This window comes from Hyperoodon ampullatus (genome assembly GCF_949752795.1).
Source record: "Hyperoodon ampullatus genome assembly, chromosome: 4".
NCBI lineage: Eukaryota > Metazoa > Chordata > Mammalia > Artiodactyla > Ziphiidae > Hyperoodon > Hyperoodon ampullatus.
The window spans coordinates 84079838-84106391 of NC_136917.1; the positions used below are offsets into that span (position 1 = coordinate 84079838).

Sequence of the window (26554 nt, forward strand, 5' to 3'; positions counted from 1 at the left end):
CGTCGAAGTCCTGGATATTGGTCTTGGGATCTAGTGGGAAGACCTGAGCCCTCCAGACTTCCTAACAGTGCGAAGGAGGCATGGTGCGCATGCGCCTATCCACCTCAAGGCCCAGTCCAAGGCGGCGGGAAGTTGGTTTTCTGAGTAGCAACTGAACAGCTTGAAGACGGATTGGAGCCGACGGACCAATAAACAAACGCCTCATTGGCTTAGCTTGCTCAGGCTGCCGGTTCTCCAGCTTCCCATTGGCCCTTTCAAGCAGAGCAGGGGCGTGGCTCCCGGGGCTCCGCCCCCGCTCCGCGGCCCAGCCTCGGCGTCCCTGGCTGAGGGAGCCGGGCGGAAGTGAGCGGGTCCCGCCCCTTCCCCCTCTCGTTTTCGTTGGAGCCGCCGCCGTCGCCGCAGCAGCCGCCGCTGCCTGCTCTCCGTGCCGTACCCTCGGTCCCCGGCCGCGCGGAGCCGGGATGCACTGCTCCTGCTGTGGGTCCTCATCATGGAGACTAAACGGGTGGAGATTCCCTGCAGCGTCCTGGACGATCTCTGCAGGTACTGGGGCGCTCCGCGCTGCTCCGGCCCCCTGTCGTCCCCTGCTCTTTTTCTCTAAGTTTCGGCGACCCCGGACGCCTCCGCGTCTCCTCCCCCGGCTCACATCCTTGTCCGGGCTTTCCGGTCCCGCCGCTGCTCCCTTTCCCCCTCGACCCTTATCTCGGACGACACCCCCCTCTTTTTCCGCCGCAGCCTCCCTGTTTCTCACGCCCCCCTCCATTCCTCCTCGCGCAGCGCTGGAATTTCCTCATTTTCTTAGTTCCCCAACTACTTTGGTTTCCCCGCAAGCGAAGGCGCTTCGCCAAAGCCTGGATCTTTGGCATTTTGGGGGCAGCCCCTCCCCCCTCCCATTGCTTTTTCTGGCTCTCTGGCTTTCACAGACCGTTTTACCCCCTCCTCCCTCCATCTCATTTCCCCAGTTCTGTTGAAAGACCCCAAGGTTCTCGGACCTACGCAGGGAGCAATTTTCAAATTTACCTTTACCCCGGAGTATTCTTATGGGTCCGTGGCGTTCTCTGTGAATTGCTGTAAAGAATTATTCTTTTGTTCATCCCCAAACTTATCATTGGAAGTGGGAAAAAAAGCCTGGAGTTCCTCCCCCCCGCCCCAGTCTCTTAATTATCCTTATTAAAGGACATTCTCAACCGCTGGGTTTTAACTCATGGAGTACTTTTACAAGAGAAATTTCCTGCGTTCTTCTCTCTTGTTGGCTATGATTTCAGATAGCCAAGCAAGTGTAAAATGGCCTTAAAATTTTACTTCAGGAAAAGGAACTCATTTTGGTGCAGTAATACCCTGAGTTGTCGTCGGTGTAAGTGGGTTGTGAAGTAATTTTAATTACAAATGAGTGAAAGCTCTGATTAAAACAAACACATTTCACGTATTTATGTCTAAAAGTCTGACTTTTAGTAGTTGTGTCGCATTCACGCCTCTTTTAATGGGAAAGGAAGAACTAATACTTGTGGAGTTATTACTGAGTGCCAGGCAGGCACTGGCTGCTCTCTTCACATGTATCATTTAATCCTCGAAACCACCCTATTTGGTAGGTGCAGTTTTTTCCATTTTCATCTGACAGACTCAGGTTGTAATTTACACAAGGTCACATTCATCTTAATTTAGAAAATCAAGATTTAAGACCTAGGCCTTTTTAATGTCTGCTTTTTTTCCTACGCAGGTGGATGAAATAGGAAGTCAAGTCTAATGTTATATCCTCACAAGAGAAAAGTACATGTAGATAAGTAAATAGACTAATTCAGCAACCACTGAGAATTAACGTCACTGTACTTCTTTAGTGATGGTATGATTATAACTTTTGGAATACGATAGACTCGAATGAACCACTTAAAAGGCACTCATTTTCTATGATCATTTTTCTTAAAGAGGTTTGATGTCTGTCTTAGGTAAATGAGTGGAAGAACATATACCAGATGTGGGATTATGATTTTTATTTTCTTATTCATGTTTCCAAGATTTTTTAGAGGATGTACATTTTATAGTTAGAAAAATTAAATATGAGTAGTATTTGGAAAGGTGAGCAATAGTTTATGTATGAATTAATAGGGATACAGGTGATTTAGAAAAGATGGGTAATCTTATACTTTTTACAGTATAAGATTTGGTAGGTGCAGTTTTAAACTAATTGGCATCTAAACTAATTGCCCCATTAGTATTGGGTTTATTTTGTATATTACGGAGGATTACATCATTTAAAGAAGTCATATCACCATTATGAAGGTGGTTGATTTTATGTGTGTACTCTTACTTAAAAATAATGGTGTTGTGTTTTGTAGACTTCATGTTAAACATCTGTTGTGTTAAATAAAGATTCTTACTTGTTTTTCTAGTTAGTGTATTTAAACTATTTTATACAAATTTTTTAGAATAGAGAAAAATTTCTTTTTTTTTCCTTTAAGAAAACTTTTTGTAATTACTGTGTTTTGGCTCTGTAAGAATGATGTGTTTAAAAATTAGGGCTAGCTACTTGTTAAACTAATAGTGAAAGTGTTACCAAACCAAACTTGGGTCTACTCCCCTGAGGTGCAGAAAAGCCTATACTGACACTGTTTGTGGTTGAAGGAAAGTACTGCATTTATTTCTGGGCCATGCAAGGAAGAATGGACAGTTCATGCACAAAAGACAAACTCCCCAATGGCTTTCAGGGAAGGGTTTTTAAAGGCAAGATGAGGGAAAGGGTCCAGGGTGAGTAGTCAGCTCGTGGACATCCTTCCGATAGGTTGGTGGTGAGGTAACAGGGTGGCATTTTAGAAATCTCAAATTATCAACCTGGTTTCAAGGGTCTGAGGTCTGCTTGCTGGTGGTTAGCATACAGTTGACTTCTTCCACCTGGTGGGGGTTTTAGTTTCTGCAAAACAACTTTGGGATATGGCTCAGGATATTATCTATAGGCCTTGAGGAGGAACTAAAGGGCCTTGACTTTGTTTTATGGCTAAGCCATTATTATTTTGTCATGCTAGACTGCTTTCCTTTGTTTCTGCATTTTCTTGCTTCTCTGAACCACATTTAGTCTAGGAGGCTAAAACTTTTCTCTGAATAAGAGGTGACTGATAGGGGGTGGGGATGTCTTTTCCCAGGAAGGCTCCTGCTCCGTTTTAAAACCAAATAACCATTTCTTAAAACTTGAGGTTTTAAAAGTAATACCATTTTTCAAGTTAATATTTATAATATCTTTGTTGATTAATTTAAAGATTTTTTAAAATTTTATTTATGTATATATGTATGTATGGCTGCGTTGGGTCTTTGTTGCTGCGCCCAGGCTTTCTCTAGTTGCGGTGAGGGGGGGCTACTCTTCATTGCAGTGCGCAGGCTTCTCTTGTTGCGGAGCATGGGCTTCAGTAGTTGCGGCTCGCGGGCTCTAGAGCACTGGCTCAGTAGTTGTGGTGCGCAGGCTTCGTTGCTCCGTGGCATGTGTGATCTTCCTGGACCAGGGCTTGAACCCGTGTCCCCTGTATTGGCAGACGGGTTCTTAACCACTGCGCCACTGGGGAAGTCCTATACTTATTTTTTAAGTACCTGCTGATTTATAAGTTTGGTCTTGACTCTTGTTTTTACTCCCTTTGTATTTTCTCCAGTTTTACTTCTTATGATCAGTACCTGTAAGGGTTTTTTTGCTTTGTGTTATTTTGATTTTTGATAAATTACATAGTCCTGCTAATCTTGTCTATGTCAGTTATTGACCATATATTCATATGTTTTGGAGGAATGTAAAATTTGAGAGTGATTTTTATGTGAAACATTAGAGCAAGAGACTTAAATGTTCAAGATGTGACTTTATAACCATTAGACAGCTTATAACCTAAGACATGAAATGTTATTTTTCAGGTGGTTGAATATGGGACATTTCATTTACAGGAATACTGTGCAGCCATTAGAAATTCCTCAGGCAGTTAGCAAACAGTAAACTGAAGGAAAATGTTTGTGTCTTGAAAATGTACACAATATACTACTGAGGGTAATAACTAGTCATTTTATGCCCTTTGTTAAAACAAATTTTTAAATGTTTTGTATATGTATGTTTGTGTGCATGCACAGGAGAAGTCTGAAAGTAATATATACACCAAACTGATAAAACTGGTGACTTCTGGGTGAAATGGAATTGGAGGAGAGGAAGGGAAGACTCTGGTCTAAAATGCTTTAGTGAACCAAAATTAATTTATAATAAAACATGTACGTGTATGTAAAAAAGTAAATCAGCACTATTTTATGGTGATATTTGCCTTCGGTGCGCCATGATTTTTGACGTTAAAAGTAAAATACATAGTTTTCCAGTACTATTTAAATAATCTTATTAAAGATTTGGAAAGCATGTTTTTAAAGTAAAAACTGAAAACTGCAGTTTGGTAAGTTATTTCTCTTAAAGAAGTGTTTGGAGTTTTTTATAAGCCCCGTTAGAATTAAATTGTAAAGCCACTCCAGTGTTAAAAGGAGAAAGGTATTTTCCAGCAACTAATGTTGCTGCTATTTTGGTGATCATATAGGTTAATTAAATAATTTGTGTTTATCTTCAGCTTGCCATCTTAGTGTTCAGTTCACTGGAAACATTTTTGTATTAATTGTAGTCCTTGTGCTAATGCTTTGTCTATCTATGGGAACACTGGAAAAGTGACATTTTTGTTAGGTGGAGAGATTTTTCCCATAACAAAATATTGTGGAAAGCATTTTATTTTAGCTATTAAAATATACATATGTATGTATATACAAACACTTTTAAATCTTTAAAACAGATCAAAAACATTCACAGAATGAAAGCATTGAAGTTTAATTTTCCTGTATCAAAATTTCCTATTTCTTACAAAGTTTCTTAAAGAAGTTAGCCTTTCAGTATTAAAAAATGTACTCATCTGTAAGGTTTAAAAAAAATCAAACAGTACAGATGAATTTATAAAATGAAAAGCAACAGTCTCTTGCCCTACCCCTTTTATCCCAGTTCTGCTCTCCAGACTTTTACCTGTTTTGTGTTCAGTTCTTCTGGTGGATATTTCAATATTTTAAAGTATACTTGCACCAGTTGCTATCAACTTTAGATATTAAATTGAGGATTTAGTGTATCTTGGTAGATTATTAAGTGAGGGTTTAGTTTACACTTACTGTTGCCCTTGTCCTACTTCCAGTACAGTTATATCACTATTTTAAATCGTTCCATTGGTTACCTTCGTGACTTTAATATACTTAAAGTTGTATTTCTGTTTTATGGACTTCAGTGTCTCTTGAGTCTGTATTTGATAAGGTGAGGCACTTAGTGCCCCATCATTTCTTCCGTTTCTTACCCATTCCCTCAGTTTCTATCCAGGTGAACTTAAAATAGAAATTAAGATTGATAGTGTTTACATTACATTTTGTAACCTTATGAAATCTTATACATTTTGCTACTGGTTGATTGCAAAAGCTGAATAATAATAATGGCATTTGTTATACAGTATTACTATGTAAATATTTTTCACAGTAGAGGCAAGTCTACAATGGTTAGGATTTTGTTTCTTTTCCATCTGGCCATAGTCAAGATCCTTTTGTAAGAATCTTGAAAGAGAATGAATGTCCTAATGAATTCTCTTTTCTTACATTCTACAAATGGCTCAAAATAATACAGTTTAATTTTTTCTTTTGGAGAAGGAAGCATATGCTTTGTTCATTATTCCTTGATTCCTTCTAGCTATTCTTGAAATAATTTTTTCCCTTTTGTTCTAATTTTGGCTTTTTGCTTCATGTTTGGACTGTGATTCTCTTGTACATTTACCCTTCTCCCCCAACATGCCCAAAGTTTCTTGCTGCCGTCCACCATCACCCCCTCATCTGCTCCTTTATTTTTTATTTATTTTTTTAAAGATTCTTTTTTATTTTTTAAAGTTTTTAATTTATTTTTGGCTGCGTTGGGTCTTTGTTGCTGTGTGCGTGCTTTCTCTAGTTGCGGCGAGCGGGGTCTACTGTTCGTTGCGGTGCGCGGTTTTCTCATTGCGGTGGATTCTCTTGTTGCAGAGCATGGGCTCTAGGTGCATGGGCTCAGTAGTTGTGGCTCACAGGCTCTAGAGTGCAGGCTCAGTAGTTGTGGCACACGGGTTTAGTTGCTCTGTGGCATGTGGGATCTTCCCCGGACCAGGGCTCGAACCCATGTCCCTTGCATTGGCAGGCGGATTCTTAACCACTGCACCACCAGGGAAGTCCCTGCTCCTTTATTATATCCTTGGTCTTACCCTCAATCATACTAGTGTCTACTGTTCTACAGAATTCTTTTTTCCTGGAGAATGCCGTCTTGGAGATCTCCACTCTCTTAGTCTAATCTGGACTGGTTGCTTCTTAGTCTTGCCAAACAACTGGAACACTAGAATTCCCTTTCCCAGCTCTCCCAGGTTGTATCTCTTTTTTCTTGAATCCTGTTTTATGCTTTCATGGTTTTCATTCTTGTTTTGCTGGTGTACATTCTAAAGTAATTTCCTTTGAGGGGGTCATTAGAGAGTAAACTTTCTGAGTCCGTATATGACTGAAATGTCTCTTTTTCTTCTTACAGTTATGTTTCCAGGTGGTCCAGGGTCCACACTTTCAGTACCAAGGCTCCAGGAGATATCCTCAACACTTGTCTTTTCTTCACAACCAGTTTTTTAATGTGTTTAATTTTTTCTTTGTCATGAATTAGATTTTCCTTAGACATTGGGTGATTTTTGGTTGCTGTTTCATATTTAAGATGAGGCTGTAGAGGGACTTACTTGTTGATAGGCTTCTTTTTTTTTTTTTTTAAATTTATTATTTATTTATTTATTTATTTATGGCTGTGTTGGGTCTTCGTTTCTGTGCGAGGGCTTTCTCCAGTTGCGGCAAGCGGGGGCCACTCTTCATCGCAGTGCACGGGCCTCTCACTATCGTGGCCTCTCCTGTTGCGGAGCACAGCCTCCAGACGCGCAGGCTCAGTAGTTGTGGCGCACGGGCTTAGTTGCTCCGCGGCATGTGGGATCTTCCCAGACCAGGGCTCGAACCCGTGTCCCCTGCATTGGCAGGCAGATTCTTAACCACTGCGCCACCAGGGAAGCCCCTTGATAGGCTTCTTTATGAGAGTAGATAGGGAGCTGACTTTTATGCTGGGAGACCCTTGAATACCAGTGTGTAGGAGTTTTGCTTTGGGGTGCCAACACTCAAACCTGTCTGCTAAAGTTAGAAAAGGGCCTTGGGTGTTGTTCCTCCTTCCCCCACCTTTTGTAGGAGAAACTTCTGACTGTCAGGAATGAAAGAAGAGTGGATGTTCTCCTATTACATAAATAGACCTCTCGTTACCCTTTTTTAAAAGTTTTATTTCTTATTCTCATCTTCCAGCTTACCTTTCTTCATTTGGGGCTTTTCTGGATTGGGATGGGAATGGGATTGGATTTCTCTGTCTTAGGCATTTTCTTACCTCATTTTAGATTGTGGTTAGTATCCTCTAGAAATTTGTTGAAATGCAAATTTTAAAAAATTTATTTAATTAATTTATTTTTGGCTGCGTTGGGTGTTAGTTGCTGCACGCGGGCTTTCTCTAGTTGCGGCCAGTGGGGGCTACTCTTCGTTGCGGTGCGTGGGCTTCTCATTGCAGAGGCTTCTCTTGTTGTGGAGCACAGGCTCTAGGCACATGGGCTTCAGTAGTTGTGGCACTCAGGCTCAGTAGTTGTGGCTCACGGGCTCCAGAGCGCAGGCTCAGTAGTTGTGGCGCACGGGATCTTCCCGGACCAGGGCTCGAACCCGTGTCCCCTGCATTGGCAGGTGGATTCTTAACCACTGCACCACCAGGGAAGTCTGAAATGCACATTTCTAGTTAAAGATAGTAGACTGAACACAAACATCTACTCCACAAAAAGAGTAAAGTTTAACAATCTTAAATGCATAACCCACAAGAAAAGGAAGATTGGGTGAAGAGATGAGCAGCAAAACTTCGAAACCGTACAGCAGAAGGGAAAGTGGCATATGACTTAGCAGACCTGATAGAGTGAAAGACTACTGTAGTAGTCAGTCTACTTCAGAATTAGAGAATATTGAAAAGTGGCAGAAGTGAGTTTATGCATCCTGTAATCATATTGAAAACCATCCTTCTTCCCCTGCTCAGCTCCCAGAATGTGGCAGCCTGGGCTTTACCCTCCAGATAGGAGATTGGAAGGCTCTTGTCTAGATGATCTGACTAGCCCACGAGGAAACACCTAAAAATACTAACATTGGAGGTTCCTTGATTAAATGGCTCAGCCTGATCACCTTAAATGGTGCCTCATAGTTTGACAACCTTCCTAATTAGCTTTGTGGTCTATCACATTAAATACGAACATCTGAAATAGACCTCAACACAAAAAGTAGAGCATAAAACTAACAACAACAAAAAAAGCAACTGAAAAGAATCAAACTATATAGATAGAAGAAAACTTTAAAACAAAAAAACCCCTCAAAACTACATTGATCTCCTTAGATAGGTAGGTTTTTACAGTCATGGAATAACAGAATTATCTGTGAAAGCATAATTTAAACAATTAAAAATAGCCTTTGGAATTTTAAATATGAGAGTAGAAACAAAAACCTCAATAGATGGCTTGCAAGAGACCGTTTCCTGAAAGTAAGGGGGCTTGAGAAATTAGAGATAGGAAATATCAGAGAAAAGTGAAGAATCAAAGGATCAGTCCATGAGATCCTTTAGTACTGAAGGGAGGTGAGTTTCTAAATAGGTAAAGTCCATTGAATGGGTGATGCAGTGGATGAATAATAGACAACTGGGAAATTTCAGAACATTGAGGATAGAAGGAAGAACCTGGAAGCTTCCAGTCTGAAAAAACAGGTTGGACAAAGGAATCTGAGTGGCTTCAGTCTTCACATCAAAATTATAGGCTGGCAGGAGCGGGCACTGTCTTCAGGATTCTGAAGGAAAATGATTTCCAACCTGGAATTCTTTACCTAGCCAAGGTGTCAAGTGTGAGGATAAAAATAGTCTCAAATTCACCATGTCTTAATATTAATCTCCCCTGCATCCTTTTTCCAGAAGGCATGGGAGGATGTACTTCGTGAAAATAGGAAGTACATTAATTAGGAGGAAGACAGGATATAAGAAACAGATCTAAATACAGGATGGGGCTTCCCTGGTGGCACAGTGGTTAAGAATCCGCCTGCCAATGCAGGGGACACAGGTTCGAGCCCTGGTCCGGGGAAGATCTCACATGCCGCGGAGCAACTAAGCCCGTACGCCACAACTACTGAGCTGTGCTCTAGAGCCTGCGAGCCACAACTGCTGAGTCAGCGTGCCACAACTACTGAAGCCCGTGGGCCTAGAGCCCGTGCTCTGCACGCAAGAGAAGCCACTGCAGTGAGAAGACAGCGTACCACAACGAAGAGTAGCCCCTGCTCGCCGCAACTAGAGAAAGCCCGCGCACAGCAACGAAGACCAAGTGTAGCCAAAAATAAATAAATAAAATAAATTTATTAAAAAAAATACAGGATGGAGGCGTTGGGAACTATAGGATGCTAGTGAAAGGATAGCATAGAATGACAGACGTGTATTATGTGAAGTGACAGCCACTCCAGATTGGAACAGATCAGAAGGCTCAGGAATAGTCTTCAAGATGAAACAGATGTGTCTGAATTAACATCTTGAGAAAAAAAATTCAGGAAACTAGTGGAAGATTGAGTTCGTGACAAGTATAGAGAAAACAAAGCAAAGACAATAAGACATTTATTAATTAGTGGGAGAACAAAGGATTGTGCTTAAAAGGGAAAACAATCGTAGCTTGTCACATGGCTTAGTCTTGAATTGCGTTTACAGAGTCATAGTAATGTAAAGACTGAATTTTTGATCTAACCCAATGGTTATCAACTGGGAGTGATTTTGCTCCCCTCAGGGAAGTTTGGCAGTGGCTGGAGATCTTTTTGGTTGTCACAACTTACTGGAGAGTGCTATTGACATCTAATAAGCAGAGGCTACTGATAGTGATAAACACCTACAGCACACAGGACAGCTCCTCTCAACATACAGTTATCAGTTCCAGGTGTCAATAGTGCTGAAGTTAACAAACTAACCAAACTAAGATATCATTTGTTGGGAAGATGGAGAGATGAGAATGGTGTGTAGAATGAGAGTGGGAGGACTGGAGTTGTTAATTCTTCAGCTTCCATAATGGAGATCAATAGAAAATGTCCTAAACTGAGAAAATAAGAAATAGCAGACAGGTGTTTTTTTTTGAGACTTGGTGTAAGTTAAATAAAATCAGATAAAAGAAGGCTAGTTTTTGCAGTGCTTTTTGTCTTTGTGTATCATCTACTGGCTAGTCTGAGACTTGGGCAGTGGTCTGTCTCATACATCGTTCAGCTCACAAAGTGTGTGGTATGCTGTTTGTATTCTAATCCAAGTTTGTGTGGTTTGGGGTTGAGCCTCAGAGTTCATAAACAGTTTCGTGGGACCATTTTCCTGAGCTGCTCCTTTTCTGCTATCTCCCTGGTACTTCTTGGCTCCCCTTTTTGAGGAAATTGAATATTGAAAAATGGCAAAAATGGAAAGACGCTCTACCGCACATTTCATGTGACTCTGCTCATGCCTGGGACCAAGCAGCTGGAGGTTAGAAGTAAAATAAGCAATGGATGTTGGCCCTAATCTCTTGGGACCTCCCAGCTCTTGCTATCGGAGAGGAAGGTTCCCGTCCATCAAAGTTTTAGTCTCTGTGGATCCCTGTTATAGCCACTGTTGCTGCCACGTCTAACCAGTGTGGCATTGCTTGGGCGCTGGGGCATGAGAGAATGGAGAAAAGAGAGGGGAAATTCCCCCCACTGTCTCCGAGTGTTAAGAGATTCCTTTAGATGCCTTTCTTGATCCTTGAGGGCTTTTGGAGGTCACTTCTAACCCCCAATCCAGCTAGTGGATATTGGAGGGTGAAAAATGGTAAATTTGAATATTCGTCCTCCTCCCCAATCATTCTTCTGCTGTTTACTTTTCACAGTCCTCAAACAGCTGCTCCATGTATTTTGTCCAGGTTTTATACGTTTTATGGGAGGGACAGAGTTTACTCCATCTTACCTTTCAAAGATAAATTGTAACTATCAGTATGTCACTGTAAGTATATGCAGACAATTTGCTAGCCTATGGGAATAAAAGTATGCAAAGATATCTCAGTGAAGTAATTTGGAAGAGTTTATGGACAGTGATAGTAAAAATTAGATAATTACTATAATGGAGGAGTTGAAAGAGTTTATAAATCTGTTCAGAGGAGTCTGATATACCTATATAGGAGATACAGTGTTAAGTCATGAGGGATGAATTATAAGTTGGCCAGATGGACAAGAGAAGGGAATAGATATAGAATGTGGATGGCAATTTAGGACATTACTAAGAATTAGGTATCACTGGGTATAAAGAACCTTACAGAGTGATAGAGGCTGTGTAGGTGAGCAGGCACTGGATCTTGAATGCCGTATGGAAGAGCTCAGATTTTTATATCTTAGATTATGCCATTAGCGTTGTATGTTACATGTCTTGGTTTTAGTGTAGATGCAGTTTTAAGCTCCTTTCCCCATTGTTTTTCTATATTGAATTGTAGATTATTGTACATACATTTGTCTTAACATTTACTTATTCAGTCCCCTATTGGAATGCTACATTATTTTTATAATTTAAAAGCATTTTTTTTGAGGTTTGATTTGAAACTTGAAAACAACAAAGAACATTTAGCACCACAGCTAGTGAATAGTGTAAGTGATCAAACTGGGTGATGCTATTTTTAATTTTAGAAAAAGACTCTAAAAACCAGTGGATTTCTTTTATGTAGTTCAGTCTGTCTCTAAAGGTCGCTAGAAAAAAAGATTACAGAAATGCTAAGCGTGGAAGAAGCTTAATGGTGGTTGCTTAATGAGTTCTGTAGATCACATAAATTTTGACTTGTTGCATAAAAGGGGTTAATTATCTTAATCATATATATACATATGTGTATTTAATATAGTGCACACTTATACTACATACTAAAATAAATGTCCCTTCCTCCCTCTGAATGCACTTGGAAAAGACAATTTAGGTTTTATTAAAAGTGAGTATATTTGCAAGTTATTTTGAACTCAGGTTCTTCAGATGAGCTTCTTGGGAAATCTGGTCTATTAATGATTTCTTCAATTTTTTTTGTAATACTTTAAATATGAAGATTAAGCAGCTAACATCTTTTCTATTTGAGTATATGAATATATTTGCATATATTCTTTGAAAATGTTACCAGACATGGGAGGGAATCCTAGTGAAGTTTGTTTTCTTGCTCACCTTTAATTTATTGTTAGAGAGCTCTTAAGTTTATCTCTGTACTTGTGAACAGAGGGTAGATGGCCTCTTAAAAAAATTCTATTATGAATGAGATATATGTGATATCTCTCTTCTTTTTTTTTTGTTTTGTTTTGTTTTTTTTTTGTTTTTTCTTCTTTTTTTTTTTTTTTTTAAGACTCATCTTCCCTGTAGTAATTTCCTGCCAGTTTTGCTTCCTTGATCAGTACTGCTCTGAGTCCCTTTTCTATGTTGGTGGGTCAGGAGTGAAGCAATTAAAAAGGTTAAAATAAATTGTTATGGTTTATAAATGTAATTTTTGTATGTTTTTTGTTTTTGACAGCCGATTTATTTTGCATATTCCCAGCGAGGAAAGAGACAATGCTATCCGAGTGTGTTTTCAGATTGAACTTGCCCATTGGTTTTACTTGGATTTCTACATGCAGAACACACCAGGATTACCTCAGTGTGGGATAAGAGACTTTGCTAAAGCTGATATCCTTTTTATTACTATAATGAATGTCTTTCATTCTTATTAATAAGGTATTTTAGCACAAATTTTCTTTTGCTTGTTGAGATTTATAACCTTTTAGATAAAACATACTTGATTTCTAAAAATTGTCAAAAATGTAAAACATGTATTTATGGTTTGTGCCTGATTGTGGTAGGCACCGTTTGATAGTACGGTTGTACCTCGGTATTTATGGGGATGGTTCCAGGACCACCCCCCTTCCCGCAGGATATGAAAATCCATGGATGCTCAGGTTCCTTAGACTGTGTAAAATGGCAAAGTACAGTCAGCCCTCAGTATCTGCGGGTCCTATATCTGGATATTGAGGGGCCAACTGTATTCTTATTTTTACGTTGAGGACCCCCTAAAATGTGCAGTGATAATTAGAATTAAATTTGATTTTCTTTTTTTTCATATGTAGCCAGCCTATTTCTAGAACTGATCTGTTTTTTACATTCCTCTTGCTATTCCACTTAACTGGATGATCTTTATTCAGATTACTACCTTTCTGGGATAGAAATTCTTAAATAATTATTGAGTACTTGCTGTTTTCAAAGCAGTTTTGGGGTCTGTGGCAAATTCAAAGAAGTCCTTGCCTTTAGAGAAGGTTTTGTTCCTCCCTATTTACAAATAAAATAGAAACTTGTCATCATTTATTAATTATAAGATTGACATGAATATTTAAGATTATAAAAGAAGCTATGTCACAAGGCAACAAAATTGATGAATTGCTAATGCTTCTTATACTAAGTGTTTTTAGAATTTGGCAAAAGGTGGAAAGATTTTAGGCAAAGCTATATTTTTAAGGGAATATAGCATTTTCTAAACAGGCTGGAGTGGGGAATATGTTGCAGGTAAAGAAAAGGGACTGAGCAAAATTGGAGAGTTGGAAAGGATAAGAGATATTTTGGGAAGTAAATTAGTTTGTATTGAGTTTCTTACAGGGATACAAGAGGGGATATGGATGGAAGTTATATAGGGGGAATTTGTGGGGTTTTAAATCCTGAGCCAAACTGCTTTGATTTTTATTTTCTAGGTCATTGTTTTTAACCATAAATCATGTGCTCAGATGCAATTGTACCCACAAGTTCACTGTACTACACTAGTTGGAGTAGAGTTGGAGTAGGGATAGGTGACCTAAAATAACCCTCATACTCAGCTCCCTATGCTTTTTCTTGAGCTGTATGAAATAAGGAACCCCTTAGGGCTCTGTAGAAAATGGATGAAACTCTGTTTATTCTGCATTACTGTTAACCATTGAAAGTTTTTGAGCAAGGCTAAGTCAAGAATATTACTCAGATCATTTGAAAATGGTATTCAAGAAAACTTATTTGGCAGGACAGGTTGAACCACAAGGACTGTTAAATACTTGAGATATGGAGCAGTAAGGTCCTGAACCATAGTAGAGGGACTACAAAGAAAAGACAGAAGAGACAGATTTCAGTGGCAGAAATGCTCAAGCTGTTTGACAGATTAAATATGGAGAAGTAAATGAAAAAATCAAAGGGGAGTAGAAGTACCGTTGAGCACTGTCTTTGTTAAAGTCTTGGTAGCAGGTTTTATGAAGAAATCATAGAAGACTTTGCTTTTAAGGAGCTATAAACGTGATTAAAACAGGAAAGTTGTCTTCTGCGGTTTTGGTCTGTTTTGCATAGACTTAGGGTTCTACCAGAGCAACTATACATACTTTGGGGTTCTGGGTAAGATTTTGTGTGTGTGTGCACATGAGTTTTAAAAACTTTCCTTGTTATTAAAAAAAAAAAGCCTCTGTTTTAGTTAAGTTTCTTTTAATTCATTTATATGGAGGAAAAAACTTTTATTGCTAGTGTGGTAGACTTCATTCAATAATTGAGTGCTTCCTGTGGGCCAGGCATTGTGCAGTGAACAAGGTAGATTTGGTTGCTGTCTTCAAGAAGATTACAGACAGGAAAGGACGTGATTACATTGCAGTCTGTTAGGTTTTGATAAGGTAGCATAGGGTTCAGTAGGAATAGCGAAGAGACTAATCCAACCCAGATTCGGAATTAGATAAAAGTTTTCTTTGGAGGAAGGGTCTTGTAGGCCATGTTTGTTTGGACTTTATCCATAAGAGTAATAAAAGAATATACGAGATTAAAAAAAAACTTTACTTTTGGGAAAAAATTTTAGCTTACAGAGAAGTTGAAAGTATATTACAATCAACTGCCGTTATACCCTTTTTATGTATTCACGCATTGTTAGCTTTTTGCCATATTTGCTTTATTTCTCTAGGGGTGTTTTGAAAGAAGCTCTGAAATAGTGTAGGCAGTGAATTGGAGGAACATGAGATTGGAAACCTAGTTAAGATGCTATTTCATTAATTTATGAGTGAGAAATGGAAACCTGTGATAGAAGTGAATAGAAGATATTAAATTTCAGTGGTATTTAGGAGTAAAATTTGTCTTAACTTGGATGTTTGAGGAAAGTTGGAAGAAGGAATCGAGGATGGTATCCAGGTTCCTGATTTGAACAGTTGAGTGGATGGGTGTGCCATTCCATTTGTAGAAAAATAATGGAGGAGAAATTTGGTGGGGGAATGATGGGCTCAGTTATGGACATATTGGTTTGTGGTACCTGTGGGATATTGAAGTGGTGAGACTATGTAGAATAAAAGTTAATAGTACGAACTCTGGAGCCAGATTACTTGGGTTGCCATCCCACCTTTGCCATTTACCAGCCGTGCAACCTTGGGCAAATAGTGGGGCTTTTCTGTGCCTCTGTTTTCTCTTTTGTTAATTTTGCATGGTCTTGTGATTTTTCTTCAATAAGCACTCAGCAGTGTGGGTATAGAATGGCTGTCTTGGACTTGATCCTGGGTTGAGGTTTTACTAGGGAGCTGTGTTCAGAATAGTGGGGCGAGGAAATTTTGGATATTGCTAAGACATTGATTAAAGTGATGGACCATATTGTTTAGGGAAGGAAATAAAAGCAGGAGGGTGCTAATATGGAGAAAGGAAAACAGTCAAAAATAGTTGTAGAATAACAGTATATTGTGAGTAATTAGAAGACTGCCGTAGAAAATTGTGGTCACAATGTTTTATTCTAATCAAAGTACTATAATAGTTCTATTGATGGCAAGGTCCAGAATGTTCCTCTGGGAATTGGTCCCAGAAGTGGGCATGGATGTAAAGTACAAGGAATACAAGGAACTGAGCCTGGAGCATGAGATGAGTTGTTCTTGGGGAGATCGATATCATCTATGATAATGGAAGGATGGAGATTACTATCTAAATGATTGTCTATCGTTAGAGCAGATTTTTCATGTTTTTGCAAAAATGTTAGAATAAAAAGAGTATATAAAAATCACTGAATTGTTAAAAAAAGAGAGAATATATGTAATACAAGTAGATATATGTGCTTAAAATTTCTTACATTCTTCATGTAATCAATGTGATCTTCTGTCTTTCTCTTAGAACTATTGTGTAGGGCCCAGTAACCCAGATTCAAGACGCAAAATAGTTTGGTTTGGTGGTTAAGAAAATAAGACAGTAGCCAAGTAGTGATCTTAGTAAAAATTAGAAAGATAATTAACATTACTCAGAGCATGTCATAGGGTTTTTTAAATTAAATACATTGTCTCATTAAATAAAAATGGTATCCAAAAACTTTCCACTCCCTTGTTTGAATTACTTTATGTATTCCTGAATATGGAGGAGGATTGAAGAGTTGTCAGTGGGGAAATTGATGTCATTTTGGATTGGGTTCTGTTATTTGCTAATTGTGTGGACTTGAGCAAGTACTTTTCAACATTAATTCCAAGTGTATCTTGAACTGTAGTTGGTTGGTTCATCAACTCACTCATTTTATGGTGATTTTGGGATAGGAAAAAAAGTAGGTAAATGAAGAGTGTAGATAATTTCCAAGGTTATGTCAGTTGATTTAATTTCTTTTGCTAAACCTTTGTTTTGTTATTCTTTTTAAAGAAGTTGTTTAATGGGTAGAAAAATGAGATAATACTTCATTAGAGAGACGTTGATGCACCTTGAAGTTATGAGGAACATTGTAGGGAGAAGGAAGAGAAAGAAAAAAACCAGATGTCTTCCTCTTTGAATTATTGGAAATTACCTATATTCCTGGGGTATATTCATATGTTTTTTTTCACTATGGTTAAATTTTTAATGGAAAAAATATCCATTTATTTTAAATTTATAGCTAGATTCAAAAAAATCTGTGGTGACTTTAAAACACATAAGGGATTTTACTGAACATCTCAAGCCAGACTTTTATTGAGAAATAGCTTCCAGAATTCTAGCAAGCTGTTGTAGGCCCATAGGGCTTCATGGAATAGTTAATATTATATCCATAATTTATTCTTTTTTTCCCCCCTCCCTAAATAAAAGCAAGGAGTGTTTATATTGAGATTAATCTACTGCCTGTCTTTTAATTACAGTGTTGTTATAGATGGTTGACTTTTTTGAGCTCTTTGAGAACCTTAGTTCTTACTACAACTATAAAACCAAAGCAAAATTTTAAACACAAAGCTGTAGAACTCATAAAATTAGTTTTCATAAAGTGAATTTAATGTGATGTTTTTGTTTAAACCAAACTACTAGTCACAATGTGAATATAATGCTGACTTTAAGGGTGTTTTGATGTGTCTGTACTACAGGTTTTCCCAGAACCTTTCTTTATGTGTTATGAAACCTTCCTTTCTGTGTTACAGTGGAATATCATTTGACCCTAATACACTATTTGCATATTACGTTTTTTCTGTTTTTAGTAGCCCACGGCAGTTAAAGTACTAGTACCAATATGGTCTCTAAAATCAAGTAGTGTAGTACTTGATGGATGAGATCATCCAAATGATTGAAAATATGCTCATATTACATGCATTTACATTAACATAAAAATGAAAAGACAGAATATGTAGGTTTTCATAGAGGACTTGAAGACCCTTGAGAATGTCCTCCATTTGAGAAACGCTATCATAAATTATAATTTTCCCCACAGTTTTCATAATTAACAGTGCTGTAGTGATGAGGCATTTGGTAGCATGGAGTATTGGAAGTCTGAGCACATACTTTACAGGTTTAGGTTTTATTTACTTTTTACTTAGCCCAATTTTGGGGAGGCATACCCAGTTTCTTTTGAAACAGGCCATACTTTCCTTAAAACCCATATTTACCTTTCCCTATAATCCTTAATAAACCTTCATCTTAAAAATGTTTTAAATTATAGGAGCAATATATATACATGGTAAAGAAATTTGGCAGTGTAGAGTGGTATACGTCATCCCTAGTTCTGCTTCCCAGAGTTAGCCACTTCCACTTAACTCTTTTTTTTTTTTTGGCCTTGAGGCTTGTGGGATCTTAGTTCCCGACCAGGGGTTGATCCTCTGCTCCCTGCACAGGAAGTGCGGAGTCCTAACCACTGGACCACCAGGGAATTCCCACTTTCACTTATTCTGATGGTTCCTAGCTCTTACCAGTCTATGTGTACTGTGCTTAAATTTCTTGCTGTCAGTTTCAGTATCTGTTGACTCTTAATATGATGAATTTGACCCACTTAACGAGAGTTTTTCGAAGTGTTCACATGGTCCTGAATTTATTTGTGTTAACTTAGGGAGCCAGAGTATTTGAGTATTCACAATTTACTTGATTTGTGTCTAGGGTAAATGCAGAAGTTAGCAATGGCTTGTTCAAGAGAAAACAAATGTGAAAAGACAAAAGCAGGAAGGATAAACTTAAGTGAGTTGAAGATATGAGTAATTTCATGTAAAATACACAGTTGATTTAAATAGATCTTTTTATGTGTATGAGTGGTTAAGCTGTATTAAGGGAGAAAGTAGCTTCCTTAACACAATGTATACTCTTCAGTCATTGTCCATTTTTGCTGCCTCAAGGTGAAGATGTGGAAAAAATTTTGGATGAATGGAAGGAATATAAAATGGGAGTGCCAACATATGGTGCAATTATTCTTGATGAGACACTTGAAAATGTGAGTGAGAGTAGTAATAAAAGATTTTTAGTGAAATGTGTTCATCCTAATATGTTGTTTTTATAATGTTCTGAACTGAGGTTTTAAAAATATACTTAGATTTTTAGTGATAAAAGGCCAGATTTTGTATATTTTATCTGCATTCTGCGTCTTAATAATTTATACTTGTTGCAGCATGGCTTATTGCAAAGGAATCACTTGATTTTTGAAGAAATACTTTAAAATGGACAGAATACCTTTCTGCACAGGAAAAGTAATAGTATATTTAGCTTCCTGAAAGATAGTTAACCAAGTAAAATTATTGGTGATAACAGTTACCTGAAGTAAGGAGAAAAGCACTTTTGGCTTTTAGAAAGGAACATGGGAAAGGAGGGCAAGTTTTATTTTTACCTCTGATTGTTTTGTAGGTATTACTGGTTCAGGGGTACCTAGCAAAATCAGGCTGGGGATTTCCAAAAGGAAAAGTAAATAAAGAAGAAGCTCCTCATGATTGTGCTGCTAGAGAGGTGAGTTATTGCAGTTTGAAACAGTAACATTTGGTGGTTATGCTTTGAGTGTGTTTTTTGTTTGTTTGTTTTGTTTTGTTTTTGCGGTACGTGGGCCTCTCACTGTTGTGGCCTCTCCCGTTGCGGAGCACAGGCTCTGGACGCGCAGGCTCAGCGGCCATGGCTCACGGGCCCAGCCGTTCCACGGCATGTGGGATCTTCCCGGACCAGGGCATGAACCCGTGTCCCCTGCATCGGCAGGCGAACTCTCAACCACTGAGCCACCAGGGAAGCCCTGAGTGTGTTTTTTTAGCCATGGAGACTAACTTGTTTGGATCATTTAATCCTCTTTCCAGAACTTGACTGCATGAAGTAACATCTTTTATAATGTAAATGTTGATTCATTTGTCCACATCTATCATTTATTCTCCTCTCATTTGTTTCCATTTTCTTTCATTGTTCATTTTTTATTCTATTATTTAACTTTTTTTTTTAGATGATATCTTCTCCACCTTTCCTTTTAGAATTGGATTTGTTATTGGTTAAATATTTTGGCTATTATAACCTTTGTTTTATGTTTATATTCTTGGTTTCCAGACAAATGCACAATTTGGGCTTTTCTAAGAAATTTATTTTGTTGTTCAAAACCCACTCTAGCGTCCTCCCACTGCCTATAGGATGAAGTTTAATTAAGTATTGAAACTCCCTCCCCTACCCCCAACACAAAACTTAGCCATTCCTAAATTTATCTTTCTTTATTCTTAGTCAAAAGAATGAATTCTTTGGTCTCTGAATTTGATTGATTTGTTTCAGCCTCTAGGCTTTTGCATATGTGATTTCCCTACCTGGAAAGTCCTCTCTTCTTCCTGCCTATTCAAATCTTATCTAGGTATCTTGCTAGACCCAGCTCAAATTACTCTTTTTCCCTAAAGGACTGCCACCAACTAGCTCTATATACAGGGCCTGAGTTTCTTTAAATTCTGGTTTTTTTTTAAATTAATTTATTTTTATTTATTTGGTTGCGCCGAGTCTTAGTTGCGGCCGGTGGGCTCCTTAGTTGCGGCTTGCCAGTTCCTTAGTTGCGGCACTTGGGCTCCTTGGTTGTGGCATGCAAACTCTCAGTTGCGGCATGCATGTGGGATCTAGTTCCCTGACCAGGCATAGAACCCAGGCCCCCTGCATGGGGAGCACGGAGTCTTAACCGCTGCGCCACCAGGGAAGTTCCTAAATTCTGTTTATTTAAAATGTAACCAGTCAGCTGTAGCCCACGGTAATCTGAACTTTAATAGCAATTGCTGTCTTTATCATTCGCTTGGCCTTAACTGTATAGTACCTTGTGATATATTGTATACTGTATTCTTATTTATTAGTTCCTAATCATTTATAACATTACACCTTGTCCTTGACATTTGAGAAGTTGAGCTATGAGGAGGTATGATAAAATGGAAAGAGAACTGGCCTAAGAGTTGAAAGTTTTTTGTTCTAGTATAATTTTAGTATATGTTGTTCAATAGCCTAATGACTTTGGGCAAGTCTCTGTAAGACATAAAATTTTTTAAAATTAATTAATTTATTTTTTTGCCTGTGTTGGGTCTTAGTTGCGGCATGCAGGATCTTCATTGAGGCATGTGTGATCTTTTTTTTGTTGTGTGCTGGCTTCTCTCTAGTTATGGCATGCAGGTTTTCTCTTCTCTAGTTGTGGTGCGCGGGCTCCAGGGCGCGTGGGCTCTCTAGATGAGGTGCCTGGGCTCAGTGGTTGTGGCACGTGGGCTTAGTTTCCCCGCGGCATGTGGGATCTTAGTTCCCCAACCAGGGATTGAACCCGTGTACCCTGCATTGGAAGGCGGATTCTTTACCACTGCACCACCAGGGAAGTCCCAGATATAGCTAGAAACAAGATCTTCATAACTAGAAGTGATATCTTTAGAATCTAAGCTGGTGGTGATTGAATTTTGAGATTTTTTTTTTTTTTGAGATGGCAGTATGTATTTTGTGACATATTTTATTTGGATCTCTTGCCTTATTTATTTATTTTTTTGACTCATTGTTTTCCTGTGGCAGTGTTCACTGCCTCATTTAAGTTTGGGTATAATTATTAATGAGGGATAATAGTTAAAATTCTTATAAACCACTAGTGGTTATTTACTGTAGAAAAACTATTAGTAGTTATTTACTTTGGAGTAAGATTTTAAAAGTGATTGAAAATGCTGCATTTTAAATTGAGTATGGAACAACTTATCTAAGCAAGTATTTGCAACAGCGTGTAGACAAAGCTTTTTATGTACAAGTAGGTGAAGGTTTATGCCCACGCTTTAAAATCGAAAGCTATTTAGGAAGCAGGTGAGGAATTGCCACATCCTCTAAGAGCTTTTCCTTTCTTTTCTGTAGATGGCAGGAGATGAAACAGAGTACTTGTAAAGTCTTCCCTTTTTATGCCTTCAATTTTTATAGTCATCTTGCTTATAAGGAAGGACAAAATGGGAACCATAGCATCCTACTTAGAGGAATTGATCTGTAGATCTTAAACATGGAGTTAGACTAGTCCTACAGTAGTGAGATAGTTGTCCAGGTCCAGAAAAGATAATAACTGGAATAACAGAAATTTAGGCTAAATTATGTGAAATGAGCTGTCTCTGTAATTGGATCTTCTTGGAGGAATCAAATACCTAACCTTGGAAAAACTGAAGAATGACCCTAGACCCAAGAGTGCTGGAAACCTCCATCTGATGAGTTTTATGCACTGTATTATAAAGAGTCAGGATGATGCAGAAATAGGATATTTAGGGTAAAAGAGTAAGTTAACCTGTGAACTGAGACAGTTTTCACTTTGGTTTATCTTGTTTGTTCTCTGCTCTGGGATAGTAAGATAAAAAGTTGTCCTATCTATGTGGTGCTGATTTCAGTAATGACTGTGGATCATTGTAATTTGTAAGAAAGTAAATAAAATTTATTCTTGGGGCGATGGGAAGTGGGAGAATGGAGTGTGGATTGTAGGATCTAAAGAGAATCCTGTGGGGAAAGATACAACCATTATGGGAAATTGTTATCTCCATTTTACAGGTAGGGGTAATGGAAACAGAGCAGTTTAGTAACATGCTCATGGTCTTAGAGTAAGCAGCAAAACAGAGATATTTGGGTATTTGGGTTCTGGAGTTGATGTTCTTGACTGCTGTATAGGTAGTTAAGGAATATTTATAAATGGGTGAGAATTTCTAAACAAACACCGATGAAAACAGAAGGAATTTGTGATTTTTAAGTACATCTATCTATTTCCTAATAACATTTACCTTTCTGTTGGATCAATATGAATTTTTTCCCCGTTTTAGAGTTTTTGTCTTGCTCTGGGGAAAGCACAAGCATACTTAGGAACCACAGTCCTTTAATTTCAGGGAAAAAAATGTTCCCTTTGATCATAAGAATTAATCCTAACTTCTAACCTTTCTGATCTAAATAATAGTCTCTTATTTTCCTGCCATAACAAAATACCACAGACTGGGTGGCTTAAACAATAGAAATTTATTTTCTACTGCTCTGGAGGCTGGGAAGTCTAAGATCAAGCTGCCTGCTGATTGACTTCTCGGTGAGGACTCTGATCCTGGCTTGCAGTTGGCTGCCTTTTCTCTGTGTGCTCATGTGGCCTTTGCCAGGTGCCTGTGTGAGTGCCCCGAGAGCTAGTGTGCTAGCATCTCCTCTTTTTCATAAGGGCACTAGCCCTACTGGATTAGAGCCCCACCCATATGACCTCATTTAACCTGTAACACCTCCTCAGAGGCCCTGTCTCCAAATACAGTCATATTGGGGGTTAGGCCTTCAACATAAGAATTTTGGAGGGTTCAATCCATAGTAGTTGCCATTTTTGAGTGATGAAGTATTCAACTAGCAGTGCTAGAGTTGCAGTGTATCCTTCTGCCACTTGGTGGTACTGCAGTATAATAAAAGCAACACTGTTTGAGGGAGGGGAGAACCACCAGTGTCTTAGTTGAAAACCAGACTGTTATTCCATTTATAGGAGTTTATGTTAATATTACATTTTTTTTTTCATTTTCACTTGTATTAACATATATGGAGAGGTTTTGCCCTCATTTTCTAGCTACCAATAGTTAGATTTAGGCTGATGTCTTTTTTTTTTTGTAGCTACAATTATTACTTTTTTTTTTTTTTTGCGGTATGTGGGCCTCTCACTGTTGTGGCCTCTCCCTCTGCGGAGCACAGGCTCCGGACGCGCAGGCCCAGCGGCCATGGCTCACGGGCCCAGCCGCTCCACGGCATGTGGGATCTTCCCGGACCGGGCCACGAACCCGTGTCCCCTGCATCGGGAGGCGGGCTCCCAACCACTGCGCCACCAGGGAAGCCCCAATTATGACTTTTAAAATATAAAAAGCTTACACAAATGGACTTAAAAACACTAAAATATTAGGAGAAAATGAGTAAAGCACATGAACACAATTCAGAGAAGAAATAAAAGGTCTAATGAGCACATTTTAAAGGTTCAATAAAACTGGTAACAAAAGAAATGCAAATTAAACCCAGAAACTCTTGTTCACTTACTAAATTAGTAAAAGTGAGTAAAATAGGCTGATGTCTTAAGCACTTTTTCTCTTGTTTTTAAGTTACTCAGTTCTTCCATGGATGCTTAGCTTTATTTTAGATTGCTTAATAACATTTTAATTTGGTTTATTATAATTATATTACTGTTATTTCACCATATATGGCTGTATAGAGGTGTTTTGTTATGCTACAGCAGAATTTGACACATCCTGTAACGGCTGTTTGTGGACCGAGCTAAAAGAAGCAGTGGCAAGCAGGCTTCTCAGGGAGAAGGTATGAATAATTGTCAATAGAAAGCTAAGGGCCATCTCACGTAGTAACTTCCAGTCTTCTCTTTGACCTCTTGGTTCACCTTTGTTAATTGGGTTATTTCTGATTACTTTTTTAAAAAATTAATTAATTAATTTGTTTATTTATTTTTGGCTGCATTGGGTCTTCGATGTTGGGTCTTCATTGCTGCACGCGAGCTTTCTCTAGTTGCAGTGAGCGGGGGCTACTCTTTGTTGCTGTGCGTGGGCTTCTCATTGCGGGGGCTTCTCTTGTTGTAGAGCTCGGGCTCTAGGCGCGCGGGCTTCAGTAGTTGTGGCACGCAGGCTCAGTAGTTGTGGCTCACAGGCTCTAGAGAGTAGGCCCAGTAGTTATGGCACACGGGCTTAGTTGCTCCGTGGCATGTGGGATCTTCCCGGACCAGGGCTTGAACCCGTGTCCCCTGCATTGGCAGGTGGATTCTCAACCACTGCGCCACCAGGGAAGTCCCTATTTCTGATCACTTGTATTCAGTGAAGTAGATTTAGGACAGGGATATGAAAAATGTTTTCTAGATATTATTGAAAGGCTATATTAGGATAACCTTAGTATATTTTTGTTGTCAGTTGCAGTGAAACACCAAATGTTTTTGAGAACAAGGAATACTTGGCAGTTCACTTGTGGTTTCAAGAGTTCATATTGTTGCTTATTATTTGTCAGAACAACATATTTTATTCTAATAAAGCTTACTTTAATATGCATTTATGTGATTTAATCTTGATAGAATTTGTACAGAGGAACTATTGGTTTATTCTACCTCTTGTAGGCTTATAGGACATAGATTTTACCCAGAGGATTTCATTGTCTATGCTGGTGTTCTTTGGGTCGCATAGTTCTTTACTCTTATGTAGAGATTTTTATCTGATATCATTTGAGACATTAGTCCTATTCCATGTGCCAGGAACATTAAGTCTGTATTATAATACAGGAATGGATTTGATACACAGAAGGTATGGTATTAACATTTTTATATTTGTTGTCTACACATGTAAGTGAGCTATTAAAATTTTTTCCTGGTAAATATTTGTTGAGATTGAATACCTAATTTTAGAGGTAAATCAGTCTTTATCACTTTTAGAATTAAGAGGTCTGTCACTATATTATGTTTATTCTAAGTTTGGTTGTACAGGGTTTCAAGCTGCCTTTGTTAAACTAGGCTGATGGCCTCATGTTGTACCATTTCCTCTCATATAATTCTTCAGCTGTAGCCATTCCCAGCTATCTGAATGGAATGTCTTTTTCTTTTTGTCTATCTGGCAAACTTCTGTTCATCTTTCAAGTCCTAGCTCAAGTGTATCCAGCAGAATAGGATGCTGCCCATGACAGCCTTCCAGAGGTGACCACCCCAACTCACAACCACACCTTACCTGTAACCAAGGCTGAGTTAGGCACCCTGGTTCTGTACTCCCATAGCACCCACCTACCTTTTGGCATGTATATCATATTGCAGTTATCATTTCTTTTTTAGATGGAGCTCTTTAAACAGCAAGTGCTTGCTTTATTCATTTCTGGAGTCAGTGCCTAGGACAGTACCTACCACTTACTAAGCACACAGGATATATTTGAATGAATGCACTAGAAAAACCTAACATCAATTACATGTTACTCTTTAAAATTGTGTTACTATTGAGAGAATTTCAAGTATAGAGAAAAATAGTAAGAATAATATAAAGAATAGAATCACCTGTTAATATTTTGCCATATTTGCTTTATTACTTTGGATACATATGGGTGAATGGTTTTTATTATTATTGCTAAATACTTTAGGAGTAAATTGCAGACAAAATGCCCCTTAACCCCTAACTATTTACGCATGTAAATTTTAAGAAGTGGGAAGTTCTCTTATATAAGCACAGTGTAATTATCAAATTCAGGAGTGGGACATTGATAGGTTCTGTTATCTAACAGACAATTCATATTCATATTTACTAGTTGATCCATTATGGTCCTTTTCTGCAGTTTCCACCCCCTCCTCCATCCAGGATCCTATCCAGGCTCATGCAGTGTATTTGCATTTAGTTGTTATGTTTTCAGTCTCTAATCTGAAACAGCCCCTTGGTCCTCCAATACTTGTTTTAGTAAGCATGTATTCAGTTAGATTCTGTTTGGTAACAGGCTCTGCTCACAAGGAACTTAGAATATACAGTTTACCTTTAGCATAGTTTCTAATTATTATACAGACGTACGTGGCTGGAATGTATACTAATTTCTGATTATAAGGTATTATTCAAAGAAGGTAGTTAAAGGGAATAACAAATAGAATTAAGAACTATATAAAGTTATTTAAAAACTTTTTTTGTTGGAGGATAAAAACATAAAATACACTAATCTTAACAGGTTATTCATTTTCATATATGTATATGCCTCTGAAACCACCACCTAGGTCAAAGAATATTTCCAGCACCTCAGAAGATTCTTTCCTGCCCCTTCTTAATCAGTGCCTACTTTTCCCCACATTTCCTGAAG

At 38.4% G+C, this 26554-nt stretch overlaps 1 protein-coding gene across 2 annotated transcripts in view; it reads left to right on the forward strand.

Annotated features, from left to right (window-relative positions):
• Positions 1-490: 490 nt before the first annotated feature.
• The window catches only part of DCP2 (decapping mRNA 2), a gene marked incomplete at both ends in the record, with an annotated part of 43955 nt that continues 17891 nt past the window's right edge, over positions 491-26554 (forward strand). For both annotated transcript variants that reach the window (XM_079702971.1, XM_079702972.1), the window contains 4 exons: positions 491-543; positions 12627-12778; positions 18601-18749; positions 19157-19255. In XM_079702971.1, the coding sequence (XP_079559097.1) occupies positions 491-543; positions 12627-12778; positions 18601-18749; positions 19157-19255 (453 nt within the window). The remainder of the gene's footprint in view (positions 544-12626; positions 12779-18600; positions 18750-19156; positions 19256-26554) is intronic.